The 19,300-nt window shown below is 40.0% G+C and overlaps 1 protein-coding gene across 4 annotated transcripts in view; it reads left to right on the top strand.

The window, feature by feature from the left end:
* The window catches only part of CEP57L1 (centrosomal protein 57 like 1), a 971,979-nt gene that overhangs the window by 407,195 nt on the left and 545,484 nt on the right, over positions 1–19,300 (top strand). For all 4 annotated transcript variants that reach the window (XM_044065279.1, XM_044065261.1, XM_044065253.1 and 1 more), the window contains exon 6: positions 15,187–15,264. In XM_044065279.1, coding sequence (XP_043921214.1) covers positions 15,187–15,264 — 78 coding nt within the window. The remainder of the gene's footprint in view (positions 1–15,186; positions 15,265–19,300) is intronic.

Raw genomic sequence — 19,300 nt, 5'->3', positions numbered from 1 at the left:
AGACGCTTTAGATTTTGCTTGGGGATCAGTTTTAAGAGGGATGAAAGTGCAAGGTGTTTGGGACACTAAGGACAAATGCAAGCACGTTAATATAAATGAGATTCTTGTTGTAATTAAGGACTTTGGTCTAGCAATCATCTTTCGTCCCCTGGACCTCTTTAAGTTGCTACAGACAATACCACAGTCATGTGTTACAGTAATAGCAGCAAGCATGGAGGAACCAGGTCTTACCCCTTTGTAGACTAGCCAGGATAGCTTGGGGGTAAAGCTGCTACAAACATCCTATATCTCATCAGAGCAAAATTGTGTGGTGCACAAACTGAGCAGGACAAAGGCCAAGTCTTACAAATAGAAACTAGATCAGGGAGGTCTTCCAAGATTGTATCCATCTGTGGGGAGTTCCTCAAGTACATATTTCTCTGAACAATCAGCTGGCAAAATTCTGCTCCAGGACTCCATGCAAGAATACATGGAAAACGGATGCTTTTTTCTTTCCTTGGACAGGAATGTTCCTGCATGCTTTTCTGCACTTTCCACTGATATCCATGGTGGCAAGTAAGATTCAGAAGGAACCCCCCCCCCCAAGATCATTGTCGTGACTCCCTGTGGCACAAGCAGCCATTGTTCTCCTATCTTTGGGAATTGGCCAGGAGCAGTTACCACAAGCTTTCTCCCAAAATGGATCTACGAGCAGAAGAATGGAGTGGGGGGGTTGTTACACCCCAACCTTGATCATCTTTGACTGCCTGGATGATAGGGTCTTAATTCCCTTTAGATACTTGTTTACTGATAAGGTGCAGCAGATATATTACCAGGGGGAAAAAAGCCTACTACTAGAAAATCATATATTGGCAAATGGAAAAGGTCTTCTAGTTGGTACAAACAACATAACCAGCACTCTTTCAGGACTAGTGTTTCCTGGGTCTTGCAAAATTTGTGATTTACTGCCTACAGCCTGCCTTACTCCCAGGTTAATTTGTTGGCCATTTCAGCATCACTGCCAATGGAGTCCCCTCTTTCAATGCGTTCTTCATACAAAAAGTTTTTGAAAGGGGTTTTGCAAAAGAGACTTCCATAAAAACTGGTGGTTCATCCTTGCGATCTTAATTTTGTGTTGGAGAAGCCAACACTTGCTCCACTTCATCCAGCTAACCTGGCTGTTTTGAGGCTGTTAATATGAAAACTGTTTTTAATGACTGCTATGACCTATGCACAAAGAGTACCTGAGTTGCAAACTTATGGTGAGTCAACCCCATCTCATTTTTCACAGGCACAGGGTTTCTTTGGGAACTAATCATTCTTTTATGCCTGAAGTGGCATCCAGGTTTACTTTAAGCTTAACTACCCATCTCCTTGTTTCCTTTCCTGAACTCAAATGAGGGAGAAAGGTATGGCATACCTTGAATGTCTATGTGATTATCAGATGTTCAGTAATGACACCAATAATCTAGAATGTGTAACTGTGACAATAAGACAGCCCTGGAAAATATAATAATTGTTGGAGTGTATAGATCACCAAAGTCAAATGTTGATGACCTAGAGCAATTCATACATTTCTTGCATGAAACATAAAAAGGAAGAATAATAAAACTTAGGACTTAATTTACCCTAAACAGACTGAAATAATATTGATCCAACAACTTTATTAAGGAAATTGTTCCCAATGTATGTTCAGGAACAACAACTGCTTCAGATTGTTTTGTTCCCTTGTAGTTTTTTTTTTACATACTAGGCATCATTTGTATTCCTAAAGAAATTGCCGTTACTTCAAGTTGTGTTTTACCACAATTGATGTGCATTGATCATGGGTTTATAGAGGTTAACTTGTTGCTAGATAATTCTGCCAAACTGAAATCTAAACCAATGCCCAGAAGATTTAATTACAGATTATATGGAAGCAAAATAGTTACTGTATAAAACTAAATGGAGTGATGTATTCAGTGGAAAAACTGCAGATGGAATGTTGAAAGTTTTGAAAGAGAATTTGTTTCGAGTACAAAAAATTAAAAAGTGTTTAACATCAGGATCTAGGCACACAGTGTTAGGGGGACATATTTCCATAAGAATAAGATACCTGATTAAGGTGATAGGCAAAAAATATAAGAAATGGAAGAGAGGTCAAACTACAACTTTGAAAACTGAAATAAATGAGCTGGACAAACAAATTAAGCATAGTGTGAGGCAAGATCAAGAAATATTTGAAGAAAACTTGTATAAAGATATTGAGTGTAATAGGAAACCTTTTTAAGATGCACAAGACGTGGAAGGAGTAAAGACATACAGTTTGATAAACAGTGTGCAGATTCTAAAATGTATTCTCAGACGCAACAGATTATAGATATATTTACAAAATCTTATTCAAAACAATTTGACTCTACAAAGGAGGGGTGATGAGTTGTCCTAGTGATATCCAGGTAACATCAGATACTGGAATCAAATTATATTATAGTGAAAAGGAACTGTGCAAACTGGATTCAAAGCACAGGGAGGAGACGAAATTATTAATAATGACCTGAGAACTCTTCGGCAAGAACTTACAGTACCAGTATATCTATTTACCAAGTCATAATACGTATGGGGAGATTCCTCAAGATTGGAGACATGCGCTTATTAAATCTGTCTTTAAGGGAAAGAGGAGTAGGACAAATCCAGAGTTATATAGATCTTTAAGTCTGCTTTCATGTTGTGGGAAAAAAATGGAGAAGGTAATGTTGGAGAAGTTTATTGTCAAAACTGGATAGGTTGGGACTTGAAACCATATATCAACATGCATATGTTGAAAATAAATCTATGACAACCTATAACATAACATGATGTTCTATAACAATATAGTAACAGCTATGAATGAAAACTTGTGCTGTGATGTAATTTTATATGGATTTAACTTCAAAATTGGACAGGGTTATGCAAAAAACACTGATCAATAAATTAGAACAATTAGGTATGTTCTTCGTATTTCACTGTTGCAGTCATCACATTTTTCGAGTTTCAGACCTGAAGTCTTCTAAAAGATAAGTAGCCCGTTGGGATTCCTTTTTTCTTGCTCTAACCAATGTCATAAAAAGTTAATTGTCTTGCCTGTGGAAAGCAAATACCTCAGAGATTTTCATTCTTACTGCATCACCTGTTTAGGCCCAGACTACGATGTTCCTCGCTGTCGTTTTTTTGCCTTGTTCAACACCCAAACTATTCGTCGTCTGGCTATTTTTGTCACTAAATTCTTTCACTCTCTTTGTCCGTATTCCAAATTGGCTTCGATAAGCCATCAGACTACTGATCTTCCAAAAAAAGTAAGGATAAAGACAGAGACAGACCTCATAGGTCCAAAACTGTCAATGACCCTTCCGTTAAGCTAGTCACCAGTCCGGCGGTACTCAGTGAGGCACTTTCGCAGCCCCTGATACCCACTTCACCAGATTCACAGGCCCCTACTGAGACCCATTCGGAGTCCGGTATGCTGCGAGATGCTTCTTAGACTATGGAACCTGCGGATGTCTCTACCTTGGATGGGTCCAGAGCTGCTGTGCAGGCACTGGCTTCTGAGGGTGTATTCAGGCCTTCCGATTTTCATATTAAACCGACTTTGTTTCAAACCAAAAATACTGAATTTCTCAGGCCCAGAGTTCTCACTACACCTAGGAAACAAACGACCAAAGTGCATTCTCGGGCCCACATGCCTCAAACAAATGATTAGAGTGGCTGAAGATCTTATTACTTTAATTAGCGGATGCCAGCCTTCCCCCTCAAAAAGACCAAGAACTGATTTTCCTTCTGATTCTTTGGCTCATGAGTCTGTTGCCTGTGTTCCTTCTGATTACCAGGACATACCCTTATCTACCTATGAGGATTCTGATTCATAGGATTCCATTCCCCCTGCTTCCCCACCAGAAGATTTTTTCTTTGGTGAAACCCTGCATACCGTTTGAGAGCATTTCTGCTGGGAGTGCCAAGACTGCCCACAGTCCAAAAAGAGACAATGATTCCTATCATTCCTTATCTAAGGGCAGAGTTCCTTTGGTGGGCAGAGGCATGCAATCACAACAAGTGACTTCCTTTCACTCAACCCCTCGCCGCCCAAACCCTGACAACAGACGCATCAGATTATGCATGGGGAGCTCACATAGGTTCGTAGGTAGGTACTAGGCTATTGGCCATAGGACCTATATAAGCCTAGCCAAACTGTACCCTGACTTTTGACACCCAAGAAAATTATTTTCCTGTGCCCCTGTCAAGCAGAGCCACAGAAGTGATCCCGGGGTGAATTTCCTATCTCCCATCCAATCATCAAGATTTTTCTTGAGTGCTAACGAGGAGCTTTGTTTGATATAGATAGGTAGTTTGTCCTAGAGTATGGGAAGTCTCTGGGACAGGAATCTATCCCTCCAGCATGTTCTGTTTATTGTGGTGACAATTTTTAGGTCCCTAGAGCGTGTAGCTTGGAGGGATTGGGATTTCTTTACGTGGAGCATATCCAGCAGCTCTGGGTCTGACATAGCTTTGTATGTTGGGCAGAGATTGCCTCTGAGTAGGTGATATGCGACAGAGTAAAGCTGGAGTTTTTTGAGATGGTCTGCGTAGGGCAGGACAATGTATTCAAGGCAAATGGAGCCCAAATCAAATGCACCTGCATATCAATCAAAAAGAAATGTTAGCTATACAGAATGCTCTGACAGCCTTAAAATGCCTTATTCTTCCAGGGCAACTCTTGATAAAGACAGAACACCACAGTTATGTGGTACATAAACAAGCGGGGGGGGGGGTATTCCTTCCCTTCCCACTTTGCAGGTTAGCCATGGCTCTGGGGAACACAGCCTTGAGAAATCAAATGCACCTGCGAGCTCACTTCCTGCCAGAGAAACTAAATTCACTGGCAGACTACATAAGCAGAAATCTAATGGACCCACACGAGTGGAAACTGGAACCCAAACTACAGGTGGGGGGGGCACCAGAGGTGGACCTCTTTGCTTCCCCTCAGAACTATCAATTGAGAAAATATTGCACCAGAACTCCCCACAGCCAAGCATGGAAAGTAGAAGCTATGTCCTTTACATGGGAAAACCTCTCAATCTATGCCTTTCCCCCTCTGCCCCTCCTCTCAAAGGTTCTATTAAAGATTAAACAGGACAAGCCAAGGACGGTCCTGATTGCACCAGACTGGCCACGCCAGCACTGGTAACCACTTTTGCGTAGTGTGACAGTACTGCCACCATGGCACCTGCCTCAGACCCCCTCCCTGCTGTCCCAGCAGGAGGGCCAGATTTTGCACCCTCCGCTACAAACCCTGAACCTAGCAGCCTGGCTCATCCCCTGAACTTATCACCAGCAACCCTCAGTAAACAGGTTCTGGATGTCATCCTTGAGGCAAGGAGGTCTAGTATTAGAAAATCCTGTTCAGAAAAGTGGAAAAGATACTGTTCTTGGAGCCAGTCTCATGGAATGGACACAACTGTCCCCAGGTTACCTCGTCTACTAGATTACTTAACAGAAATGCTCCACGAAGGCCTATCCTTCTCTTCAATTAAGATTCATGCCTCTGCCATCTCAGCTAATTTATAATACTTAGCCACCCCTCTTCTCTCATTCTCTGGTCAAACCGTTCCTGAGAGGAGTCAAAATCTTAAGACCCCCCCAGGAGAGCTCCCACTCCTGCCTGGGACCTTAACTTTGTATTGGAAAAACTCACCCTTCCACCCTTTGAACCTACTGCTTCAGCAGAGCTAAAATTCCTCTCCTGGAAAACAGCTTTACTTGTAGCCATCACTTCAAGAAGGGTGTCTGAATTGCAGGCCCTTATGGCCGTGGAACCCTTCATTATCTTCCATGCAGACAAGGTTTCCCTTAGGACTAACCCATCATTTAATTATGCCTAAAGTGGTATCTAGTGTGGCTTTAAACCAATCCATTAATTTGCCAACATTTTTCACTAATCCTCAGAATAAAGAGAAAAGGATCCTGCACTTCCCTGTATTGTGCATAGGCAGCTTAGGTTCTATCTGGACAGGGCTAAACCTTTTAAGAAAATCTGACCAGCTGCTAGTCAGCTTTGCTACAGGAGCAGAAGGCAAGGCCATTTCAAAGCAAGCCATTTCTAAATGGATGGCACACTGCATCCATTTCTGTACCAACACCATGGGAAACCTACCCCACAGGGGATCAGAACACATTCCACTAGGGCTACATCAATCTTTACGGCATTTCTTAGGGGAGTCCCTACCGAGGACATCCTGGAAGTTGCAACCTGGAGCTCTGTACATACCTTCACCAAGCAATACCACTTGCTTATCTTTTCTAAATCCAGAGCTGGATTTGCCACAGCAGTCTTACAGGGCCTGCTTGCCAACCCTAATGCTTCTTCACTGCCTCCACCCATCCTCAACTTTGGGAATCAACCCACATGTGATGACTGCAATGGTGAAATATGAAGAACATAGTATAGTTATGTACACGTACCATAAATGTAGATGTTCAAGTGTATTCACTGTTGCAGTCCTGGTTACTCTCCCTCCAGCCCCCTGACTTCTCTATACTTCTACCGATTATTTTTTTGTTTGGCAATATCTTGTAACACTGGTATTTACTTTCTACTGGGGGTGTTCCACACCATGTAATTGCTTCCTATTGTGGGGGCTCCTGACATCTGGGGCAAGAAAAACTGATGCAATGGTGTCTGCTGTATGTTTTATACCCCTGACGACATGGAAGCGACAGCATCCGATGCAGAAATCCCAAGACTCTGGTATTCAGACCGACTGAGGGCTACCTGCAGGCAGATAAACCAAATGTAGTGACTGCAACAGTGAATACACTCGAACATCTACATTTATGGTAAGTGTACACAACTGTACTATCTGTGTCCTCTTGATAAGATGGATAGCTGCGTGGCTTGCAAATGGAACATGGCAAGTATCATACAACAATTGGGCGGGTGAAATTCGTGGTTACAGTGAAGGGTGCCCCACAGGGATCTGTCCGAAGTTCTTACTTGTTTATATTGTATATTTCAGACCTAATGTTTTCATCTGAGGTGTTCTACAGTCTATATTGCAGATGACCTGAAATTGGGTAAACTGATTACATGCGTTACAGATAAGGCATGCCTGCAAAAGAACCTGTCTAAATTGATCATTTGGGCCTAGGAGAATAACATGCTGATAACTACATCAAAAACTAAGCATATGAGAGTTTGGAGACATAAACTGAAAGGTGAATATTTAATACAGCACACAGTGATTGAAACTGTAGACTCATTTAAGGACCTGATGTATATGGGTAGATCCAGCTTTGAGTTTTTCTAATTATATCAACCAAGTGGTTAATGATGGGTTATAGAACTATAGGTTGTATAAAAAATTTTTATAAAGTCTAGGAAGTCAGAAATTAAGTCTTTGCTTGTTACATTAGACTCAAACTAGAGTACGGAATAACAATATGGAAACCATATAAGAAAACAAGCATGAGTAAACTGGAAAGAATATAGCAAAAATGTACCAAAGCATCCATGGATGTGAAAATGTAAGTTATGAAAGACTAAAATATCTGAACTTGTACAGTGTCTCTTACAGATATTTATGAGGAAATCTTATTCAGGTATATAGAGCATTTAGAGAAAACAACCCCAAACATTCCCAGAGGTGTGGTCAACTTATGTAAAAGATCCTAGAGGAATGAGAAGTGTACTAATTAGTTCTCTGAGAGAGTAGCTGATGCATGGAACAGACTACCAAATTACATTAAAGTAAGCAACTAGTTTAGATATTTTAAGAACAGTCTGGACACCTATTATGGGAACAGGTTTGGTATATTGGCAAACTTGAAGGGCATTAATGCCGGTGCTTGAAATATTTGTATGTATGTATAGATGTCTCTGGGTACTATCTTGAGTAAAATCTTTCAAATCTTAGGATTAGTTCATTTCTTGTAAAGGTAAGAAGGAACAATCTGTGTATTAATGGACTATTTCCAAATGGTTGTCTGAGGTTATTACCTTTTTTGGTTATTCATACCACAATTAACTATTCCAGACAAGGTCAAGGCCCACTCTACTAGGACCTTGGCTTCATCTGCGGCTTTCTGGAAAGGATTGGATTCTGGAAGTATTCTAGAATCAGCAACTTGGTCCTGTGTACATACAAAGCAGTACAAGCTTTGATTCTTTCTCTAGGTGTAGATCAGGTGTTGCTAGTATCATTCTCATAAGGACCTGGACCATTCCCTTTCCACTTCTTAAATGTTGAAAGCAGTGTAATCTATTCTTATAGCTAAGGTTGCCCAACAGTGATAAATATGACTAACTTAATACAGTTGTGTAGGTAAACGTATTGCAGTAGATGTTTGAATGATCACCACTGCTGTAGCCACTTCCTCCCTTAATCCCTTCCCCATTTCTTTTAAGTACGTTTTGCGTGCGTGCATGCGTGCATGCGTGCATGTGTCTGTGTGTCTGTGTGTCTGTGTGTCTGTGTGTCTGTGTGTCTGTGTGTCTGTGTGTCTGTGTGTCTGTGTGTCTGTGTGTCTGTGTGTCTGTGTGTCTGTGTGTCTGTGTCTGTGTCTCTGTGTCTCTGTGTCTCTGTGTCTCTGTGTCTCTGTGTCTCTGTGTGTCTCTGTGTGTCTCTGTGTGTCTCTGTGTGTCTCTGTGTGTCTGTGTGTCTGTGTGTCTGTGTGTCTCTGTGATTTTCTTTTTAACTGCTAGCTATGTCCTCTCGGGGCTCAACCTCCCTCATTCAGTTGGCTTAAAAGCTCTGAAGGACTTGGTGCAGGCAGCTCAGCTCAAGCTGATTAGTGGTTTGAGCACATGGAAGGCATCCTGAAGCTTTGAAAACTAGCCAGCTGTTATGTCCTTGGCAGGGTATAACCCAAATAGCCAAGACTACTGCAGCAGTGATTATTCAAACGTCTACTGTAATGGTAAGTTTGCTTACATAGATGCACTTTTTCTAACCTGTAATGTGATGATGTAATGAATTTGCATTCATATGTAGAATAAATACTACTGAATGGCATGAATTTTGGTTGGCGGATGTTTTATATAGGTTTATAGGTTAGTACTAGGCTAACTGCCCTTTTGGGCCATTTAAAGCCTAGCCAGTTACCACATGTGAGAATCAAACCCTGCACCTTGTGTCTTTAAGGTACACACCTTAACCATTATGTCATCCTCTCACCCCCTCTGAGGAGTGGCCTGCATGAATGACATCATTATGCTGTAGGGGCAGTTCAGTTTGTGTGAGTTACAGGATGAATCAAAAAGATGTACTTTACTGTGGGCATTCTTTAAATGGATCAGTCTTAAACCATATTAAAAGTATAGGCAGTTTTAGGCACCAGTAAACCTTGCAGTTGCTGGGGGACTTCTAACCACAGCAAGTTAACTTATTTTGATATGTTACATTTGTCAAACCAACTAAAGCTAGTACATTAGAAGTGTATTTAATAAGCTAGGTAGGTAAAGATAATTCTTAGGATGAGGAGTCTTAAGGACTGCCACCACTACTACTTTAAAATTCTAAGACATCTCTGATTGTAGAACAGTGCTTTGTAAAGTAGCAGGCTTCATGATTTCATTAAATGTTTTGCCATTGATATAGTGCCCTTGACTTAGTTAAATCCTGCTGCTGGGCATTCTCTCCACTGTAAAACAGTCAGCATAGTTTGCTTTAGACACCTATAATATCTGTGGCTGCAGGGACCCCCCACAATCATCCTTGACTGTGTGAGGCCCCAACAAAACCTGCTGCTTATTGTGAGGAAAATGAGGAGAAGAAAAATGCACTTATTATATGCTTTATCCTATACAGGACTGTGATATTTCCCTTTTAGGAAAAGCTGCTAATCGGTAAATTATACTGAGCAGCTCACTGTGGCAATGGGTAGTTGCTTTCCCATATGTCCTGTTCCTGCCAAACTATCAAAGATGGTTAACTCTTGTGCTTAAGGTGTATGGGTCTATGTTTGTGAAAAGTAAAACATTATGGTCAACTTGTTACTTTTAAATACATTGAAACCACCCTACCCCCGTTAGAGATCAACAGCTCAGACTGACGGATCTCGGTGTGTACCTGCAAGATGCTCCTGGTCATCTGTGATTTTTCCCTTTCAGGGAGTTTTAAATGCTGTCAGGACACCAGATACTATAGCTTTCAATTTCTTTACATAAAAATACTGGACAAAGACAAAAATAATGGTAGAATAAAGGTTCATACTCTAATTCATTTTAAAAAGTTAATAGAATATATTTTGCTTCAACATGCATTTTTGTACAATAAGAAATGTGAAACTCTGCCTGGCATTATTTACTGTGTATAATCTTGAATGATATTTTTTGAGGAGCAGGCCAAAAATGTAAGTCAAAATAAGAGTTATTCGGTGAAAGCAGACTGACAGATATGCATTACTAATGATGACTGCTAAAGGCACTGTTCTGCTGTGGCAGGAATAGTGTCACACAGTGTATTACTACTTGTTGAAATTGGTGTAAGACTAGTTTTGTTATGGTGTGTGTGTGTGTGTGTGTGTGTGTGTGTGTGTTGGGGGGGAAGGGATCAATGTATTTAACAGTAACAAGCTGACCATAGTTTTTCCTCTTACCACAAAAATAGACCATACACATGATAGGTAACTCTTTGGTTTGGTAGAAGGAGGATGTGTGTGAAAGCAACTACTCCTTGCCACAGTAGTACAGTGAGTTGCATTGCCATTTTTCACTGCTTTACTCTGGATGAGTTCTTGGCAATAGCTTTTTCTCTGTCTGCATGCATGCCCTCCTGGTCTCTGCATGTGTCCATCCATGTGCTCCGATTTTCTCCAGCACCTCAAAGGCATGCATTAGGTAAAATGGTATTTAATTTCCATGTAGGTGAACATGTAGTGTGTATGTAAAAACTAGAATTTGTTTTTATTTGCTTAAAATAATGTTTGGCACATACACAACTCTCCTGGGTAGCAGTAAAAAAGCAGTTAGCAAGTAGTTGCCTTTCATAAATAAAGGTGTAAATACATCACAGAATAATCAGACCTTTAGAGCTTCTAGTGTTCTGGTAGCCTTTACAACCTAAACCGTATAGATGGATTTTAGAAAGGACTCTGAGGTGGCTTCTGCCCTCAATTGCACCCATTTTAAAACCAGCCTTGTTCAGAGATGTGTTCAGAAGGTTGCTATAACTTGTGTTGGGGCTGGGGATGGTGTGGTTATTTCTCCTTTAATTTGCTCACAATCAAACCTCTGATGTATGCACAGAAGGTCATTATAGCTTGTGTTGGGACTGGATACTGTGCGTAATTTTTTTCCACTTTTCTCATACCTCAGAAGTGTGCAAAGAAGGTTTCTGTGGTGCATAGGGGTAATGATTGTCAAGAAACAACAAGTTGGAATACATTAATGTGATCATTATTTTCTACTTTTCTCACAATCGTAAATCAAGCATGTATACAGGTGTCCACCTTTGATGGTAGGGGTATTTTTTTTCTTTCTTGTGTGAGGTTTAGATAGCAAGAAGTATACTCCTACAGGATTCATGTATATTCACAAACTTTTTTCTTGTTAGTTTACTGTCTGCAGTCTTTGCTATCTTTGAACATTAAGCCTTTTGCACAACTTGTATCTTCCTTCAAAGAAAAAAAAAAGACTGAAGTCCTTTTCCAACCTATTATTTTTATTCAGGCCACCACTGGATCAAAAGGTTGGAAAAATGTTCTAAAATGCACATCCAGAGCATGTAAAACCCTATGGCATCTGGGGGGGGGGGGGCTTGTGGCCTCCAGATCCCCTGCATAATTGGATTATTTCCTATATAGCTGTTACTGTGCTGTTTTGGCCAGGTAAGGTGTGTGGAAATGATGAAAGGAAAAGTAAGCTGACGAGCAACACTGAATTTTTCCTTAATCCTAATTTTTGATCAAGTCATCCTTGGATGTACTTTAAATGCACTTTAGAGCATATAAATAGTGTTTTGAAAAAAAAAACTGAAGAGTAAAACAAATATGAGAAAAGGAAGAAAAAAATTAAATTGGGGTAAACATGGGGGGGTGGCTGAATCAGTAGACAGTGGTGGGAACCATGAAGCGTTTTGCCTAGGGCACCATTTTACCTAAGGACAGTTCAGTCCGTGCATACTACTCAAACTCTGTAGAATGAACTAAGAGGTTGCTGAGGAGGGTTGGCAGTGACAGGGTGATACTTAGTTTTGCAATGCCCAGGGGCCCCCAAAATGCTAACACCATCCGTAATTAAAAGTATTTAATAATAATTACTTATGACTGTGTTCTTTTGAGTATGTGGGAGATGCTAGATGATCGATCATTGTGGGACAAAGAAGAACACATCCAAAAGCATGGTATCCAAGTATGTATTTTGATAAAGCACCACAGATGTACACAGTCAAAATATTGCCTGCTTGGGGATCAATTTTTGTGATACCACTCAGGTGAAGTGCAGTCCTACATTATGCAGTCATGTATTTTTAGGGGGTTATGGTCATTCTGTGTGCCACAACAGAAAAATGATATATATTTTTCAGCTTGATAACTGAAGCAATATGAATTCACACAGAATATCCATTGATCATGGGACTTGGGGTATGGTCTGGCTGTAATCACATGGAGGATTACTGAGGTCTGAGTGTCTCAATAAAAACAAGGAATTTTGCTTAAATCTGGAAAAACTGAAATTAAACTAACAGGAGAGAAGTTTGGTAATGTTTTGTGGATTTCTTAGCCACCATGCATGTCGAAAAATCAACCCAAAAGAAGAAAAATAGGCAAAGACCTCCATTTGGAACAGCAAGTTATAGTCAAAACAATGGTGGCTGCAATGATACTTGCATAGTCTGGGGGAGGAGAAGGAGAAAGGGAAGCAGATGGTTGGTGAGTCAAGTGTTTGCAAACCATGGGAAAAATTCCATGGTTCGCTGAAGTCAGTTTCAGCGGCTGGTGTTCACTAAAGACATGTTTGATGAATACATCTTTCCCTGAATTAATATAGAGACCCCCTTTCCTCTTGTGTATCCTTGCGAAAGCCAAGTACTTATTACCCCATTATCATTTTTGTACAAGTCTGCTAGAAACTTGTAATACTTATTATAGACTGTAATGTTCAGATAATTAATAGTTTGGAAGTCAAATTTCATGTCAATTTTTAAAAGTGCACTATACTGATGATAATCCACAAATATCTGCAAACCTGCTTATTAGCTCTCCTTAACAGAAAATATATAGCCATGCAAAAATATAGGCTCAAGGGCCTTTGGCCTAGTACATACCTATGATCCTATATGTGAATAAAGTTACACTACAAGAGTATGCCATTTGAAAAAGGTAAATCCAGTAATTTGTTCAGCTTCTTTCTAAATTGCCATCACTAGGTTGGCATAAGAGGATATCATAAAGGCCTTTACTTGCTATGCCACTTTTCTGGTGGAAAGTTTTCAAAGACAGAAATATTGCTACTCAACACCTCATCTACTGTAAAATATATGTTAACATTTTCGACATTTTCTATCACCCCAGTCGTTTTCAAATTCTCTTCATTTAAATTCCTTTCTTTAGAATAGAAGTGTAGAATAAAACCACATCTAACATAACTATCAAAGCACTGTTGGCTATATTCCTAATATTGTTAAAAGGAGAAAAATCCCTTAGTTCATTCTACACTTTTTATTTACTCCAAAGGGAAAAAAATAGACATGGAGAACTTGTTTGGAAAGGACTGGTGTGGAAGAGAATGCTAACATAGATCTAACATCTTTATTATTAGATGAGGTTTGATTGCTTGGTATGAGAAGTAAGTCCATATGTTAGTTTAGTGCCCAGATGACTTTTCCATTGAAGTTCTACTGTTAGTGGGTGTACCTCACATGCTTTTCTTTTTGTCTTCTCACTCTCTGGCAATACGATGTGGATCCATTCTTAAGAGGACCAAATCAGTTTCAAGTGATCCCCTTTTGCATGGCTATATAGCAGTTGATACCAGGCTCATCTCAATCATAGAGTAGGAAGACATCCACTTGAAAACCCTAGTTTTTCCTTCAGCTATGTTAGTTGTACTGTTAGGTTGTCTGTTAGATGTGTGCAACTCAGGAGCATGTTTCTACAATTAGTTCAGCATTTTGTAGTCTTGACCTGTGTGGCAACTACAGCAGTCTGAATTTCTTTGCCAGTAGTCAACTGTGTTGCAACTTTGATCAGTATCAGGAAGTATTTTCTTGTCTGGAACTTAAATGTGTACAGATGCTAATGGAATCTCAATTTTATAGAGTAACTTCATATGAGCTATTTAAAAATTGATAGTAAGTTTCTGAAAAACTAATGTAATTTCGGCAGACCACATATTTGTGGTATTTCAAGTGTGTGTGTTCCCTTGAAACTTTTCACTTTGCAGCATAACATTTGAATTGAACCATGAAAATCTGCCAATAATTTTATTTGATGAGTATACAGGAAACTGTGAATCAAGATTTGATAGAAAATTGAGAGAACTTCAGAGTTTTGAGACTGAATTTTAATTTTCAACCAAACCAAAATGCATATTACTTCAGAACTTCTAAAAATAAGCCATGTCAGGCTTCTGTTCACTTGGACAAGACATTTCCTTATTGCTGAATGACCATCTTGTAACAGGACATCTTTTTTAAATTCCAAGACTACGGGCCAGATTCAGTAAAGCCTACACTAAGTGTACACGATATGTAGTCAGTAAAATAAAATTCTTATCACATTTTTTGTGCTTTCTAGTCACTCAGAAATATTATAGTAAGTGTACATGTAGTTTACACTTGGTAGTAACCTTTATGAATCCCCTGTCAATATTTAAAGCTGTAAGAATATCAGTAGGAAAACTAAAATCAGGAAGAAGGGGTGTGAATTATGTCTGTTCACTCAGAACAGTGCACACTTAGTGTAGGCTTTATTGAATCTGGCCCTACATGCTCACCCTGCATAATAAGATGCTTAAAATTTGCAGCCTGAAGTCAAAATATTTCTGGGATGAAACATTATTTCAGTGGCTTTCAGATCTACATATAGAAAAATATTCCTGTAATTTGTATTTATGGCGACATGAAATTAACTTAATATGTGTAGGTACACCCTTTAAACATGGTAGTGATCCTGCGTTTAATGAAGTACTGTAAGAACTATGTGAACATTAAAATCCGAGTAATTCACTAACACTGCATTTAAATCATTTTAATTCAGGGCAAAATTAAACAACTAGAGCAGAAGATTGTTGAAGAGCAACATTATCGAAAACTGATACAAGAGAAAGCTGCCCAGGTAGTAAAGGCTATGAAATAATTATATTAAATTTGCAAATGTCCTTTGTTTTTAAAGGTGTTGAAGATTTGGTCACATAAAGGATATTATAAGTAGATAATGTTAGTTGTGAAACAATGAAACTGGAATTTTTGTAACATACACTATTAGATGGTGATGTTGCAGAACGTAATCTACTCTTGAATCTGCAGAAAATCAACATGGTATTTGTAATTCACTCTAAAGTACAGCAACTTTGGGGTTTGTCGCACACAAATATGGGTATGGGGGAGGTTCTGCCTCTTCAGCAAAACATTTTTTTTCAGGTCTTTGCGAGTTTCTCTGTATGCAGATTATGGTATTTTGCAGTACTGCCTGTTTATACCAAAGCGTTTTCATAGGTAATGTCTCATCTTCTAACTAATTTTAACGCATTCTTAAATTGCATAACCATAGAAATAACTGAGGGATTCCGTTTTCACTATTTATTTTCTTTGTACACACCCTGTTAAGTTTTTTATCCTTGCCTTTGTTCCTGAAAGTTATTTAGATTCCTTACTACTATTCTCTTAATTGCATGCTGCTAATGTGTGTAGATTTAATTATCTCACTGCTGCTTATTGCCATTTTACTTCAGGGATTATCATATTAATATTTACCAGGAATCATGACAGCAGATGCTAGAACTTTTTACTGAGGCTTCATTTATTGCATGCTAGCATTTATACAGGACCTACACTAACTCTAAACACATTTCCTTGGTTGTATGTAACCCACAAATTTGAGTACACAAGTGATCTAGGCACATATACTCAAACATTCTGGTGGTTTGAGTAATTAAACTGTTTTTGCAGGATGGGGTATGACCACTTGCCCCCCCCCCCCCCCCCCCCCAACCACCTTATGTATTCTCACTTTCAAATCATTCCAACTTGGAAAATTATTAAAGAAAAAAAAAAAACAATGTGTTACTTCTTCTCTTAGAAACTGTGATTTCAGACTATGGAAAAGCAAGACATTGCAACCCCCTATACACATTGCTGCAATATATAGCACACTGAAAAATATGGGCAAAAAAGTACACAGATATAGAGCAGTAAAGGGGAACTTCCCTTATGTTTCTCAAACATATGCATAAACTTGTACGATGGCTATACTGCAGTAATCTTTTTGTTCTTTGTCATTTCTTTTCGCAGTGATTTAAAATCACCATTGCCATTATTAGAAAGGTCTTGGGTTTCCTATAGCTCTTCTTTATCCAATGATATATGCATTGTAGTATCTATGCTAGAATAACATTTTAATAAAGCTTCTCCTTGAATTTCCACTGAACAAAGCAGAATATGTCTATTAGGTGGTGTCTTATTTCCTTTGTCTTACTTCTGAATACCTGTTTCTAAACATGGTCTGGAGTTTAGTTCTTCACTGTTTTTCCCATTTCCACTTCTTTCATCTGGCCTGACCAGTAGGACAGTGCCATATGATGGTTGGTCATCGGAACTCCCTTAACTATAACCCATTCTAGATATGCCTGTCATTGGACTGAAGATGATGCCAGAACCCAGGAAAGAGACTCTGTACAAGCCGCTGTGGAGACCAACACTTGCTTCATTTCTTCATAACATGTCAGCAACAGCACTAACAGCTTCAAGGCATAGAATGGATAATTGTCATACAACCTTTCTCTGGCAGACTGGAGGAGTGTATATGTTACATAATAGAGCAAATAATGTTCTATAGCCCTTCATTAGCTTTTCAGGTGTTCAAAAGATGTGATCACTCTTACTTCTATGGGCCCTTTGCAAGGGGCTGAGTGTGGAACTGTTTCTTGAGGATCCCTTCCATGACAGTTCAGTCTCTAGTTTTACTTAAAGGTAGATAAGCCTGTGAATTTTGAAGAGGAGCCAGTGCAGGCAATCAGAGCAGTAGCTTATTTAAAAATGGTCAGAAAATCCAGAGGAGACTAATTATGCGCAAAAAAAATGCAGTTAACCAAATGGACATTAACATTACCAGCATTCAGTCAAATGAATGAATGTTGACAGGATGTTACACTTTGTAGCAGCCCAAGCTACAGGCCTGCTGACAATGAATAATGAAAAGAAAATTATAACAACACATAACTACACCACTCTGTATGCAGTAACATAAATATCTCCTTGGCAGTAACATAAATATCTCCTTGGCTAGTAGAACAATGCATTTGTTTTTTTCCCTTCTGGTCTAATTATGATTTAGTGCGCAGTAGTTTAACCACACTTTGCATGAAATGGATAAACAGTGCCAAGGTAAATCTAGATACATTTATAAACTGGGACAGCAAAACCCCTATGAAATGTTGGGTTTTGTTAGCTTTATGTAAGAAGCCATGTTTCCCTTCATGTATTCTGATGATTCCATATGCCAGACTGCATATGAGGAAAATACAATGGTACCTCAAAAACCTTTGGTGTCAGCACACACTCAGGATTTAGACTTGGTTCTTCCTCTGATTCCCTGCCTGCAGACTGAGTTCCTTTGGTGGGCAATGGCCTGTGCACAGAACAAAGGCCTGCCTTTGTCCACCTCCTGCCAGCCAGACTCTCACCACAGATTCCTCGGATTACTCTTTGGGAGCACATCTAGAAGGCAGATGCATTCAGGTGACTTGGAACTATCAACAGGTTCATGTGCACATAATTCTGAAGGAATTGATGGCAGTTCAGCAGGCCTTGATGGCTTTTGAGCATCTTCTCTCTCCTGGTAATCTTCTCGTCAGGACAGACAACACCACAATCATGTGGTACATCAACAAGCAGGGAGGGACTCGCTCTTACCTCCTGTGCAGACAAAGCATGATACTGTTGTCCATAGCAGCTTCCATGGGCATTCATCTGATAGCTCAGTATCTTCCAGGAAGGCTCAACACCTTGGCAGATCGGTTGAGCAGGCAGGTACTGAATCCTCACAAGTGGCATTTAAACGAGACTCTCTTCTATTGCATCATTCAGCATTGGGGCACTCCCCAGGTGGAGCTCTTCTCATCTCTGACCAATCACCTTCTTCCAACCTTTTGCACCAGGCACCATCACGACAAAGCTTGGAAAGCAGATGCTCTGTCCTTCCCCTGGACACCGCTCTCGATCTATGCATTCCCTCCTTTGTCTCTTCTTCCCAGAGTGCTGTTAAAGATAAGGGATGGAAAACCAAGGGCCCCCATCATAGTTTCAGACTGGCCCATGCAACATTGGTATCCACTTCTTCTCAGTCTCTCCCCGTCTCAGCCTTGGCATCTTCCCCTGATACCAGATCTCTTGGTTCAGGAGCGGGAGAGGAATTCTGCATCCTCATCTTCAGACTTTGCATTTGGCAGCCTGGCTCATAATTTAAACCTTTCCCGACAGGTGGTTGAGGTCCTTCGTGAGGCCAGGAGGCCTAGCACTAGGAAATCTTACACAGATAAGTGGAAAAGATTCTCTATTTGGATGCAGACTAGAGGGGAGGACCCTTCCCAACCTACTCTTCCTCTTATTCTTGAATATCCCTCAGGCTTGCTTAATGGTGGACTTTCCTTTTTTTCTACCAAGATTCATGCTTCAGCTATTTCTGCTCATTGTTCCTTTGAGCAGCCCATTTTCTCTTATCCCTTGATGAAGCAGTTCCTCAGGGGAGCTAGCAATTTAAATACCTCCCATAAGGGTACCAACTCCTGCTTGGGATCTTAGTTTTGTACTTGAGAAACTTACTGTGCCTCCTTTTGAACCAGCTGCCTCAGCAGATTTGAAGTTTCTCTCCTGGAAAACTGCCTTTTTCTTGGCTATTACATCAGCTAGAAGAGTTTCTGAGCTGCAGGCCTTAATGGCAATAGAGCCTTTTATCATCTTCCATGTGGATCGGGTTTCTCTTCGAACTAATCCCTCCGTTATGCCTAAGCTGGTTTCTAGCCTGACTCTTCAGTCTATCCCACCTACCTACTTTCTTTCCTATCTTCAGAATAAGGGAGAAAGGTTACTGCATTCCCTGGATGTGCATAGACAGCTTAGATTTTACCTGGACAGGACTAAACCTTTTCAAAAGT

Source organism: Protopterus annectens, chromosome 1.part0, assembly GCF_019279795.1.
Source record: "Protopterus annectens isolate FY-2018-M chromosome 1.part0, PAN1.0, whole genome shotgun sequence".
Lineage (NCBI taxonomy): Eukaryota > Metazoa > Chordata > Ceratodontiformes > Protopteridae > Protopterus > Protopterus annectens.
Note: the sequence above shows the minus strand (reverse complement) of the source record. Positions and strands in the feature narration are given on the sequence as shown.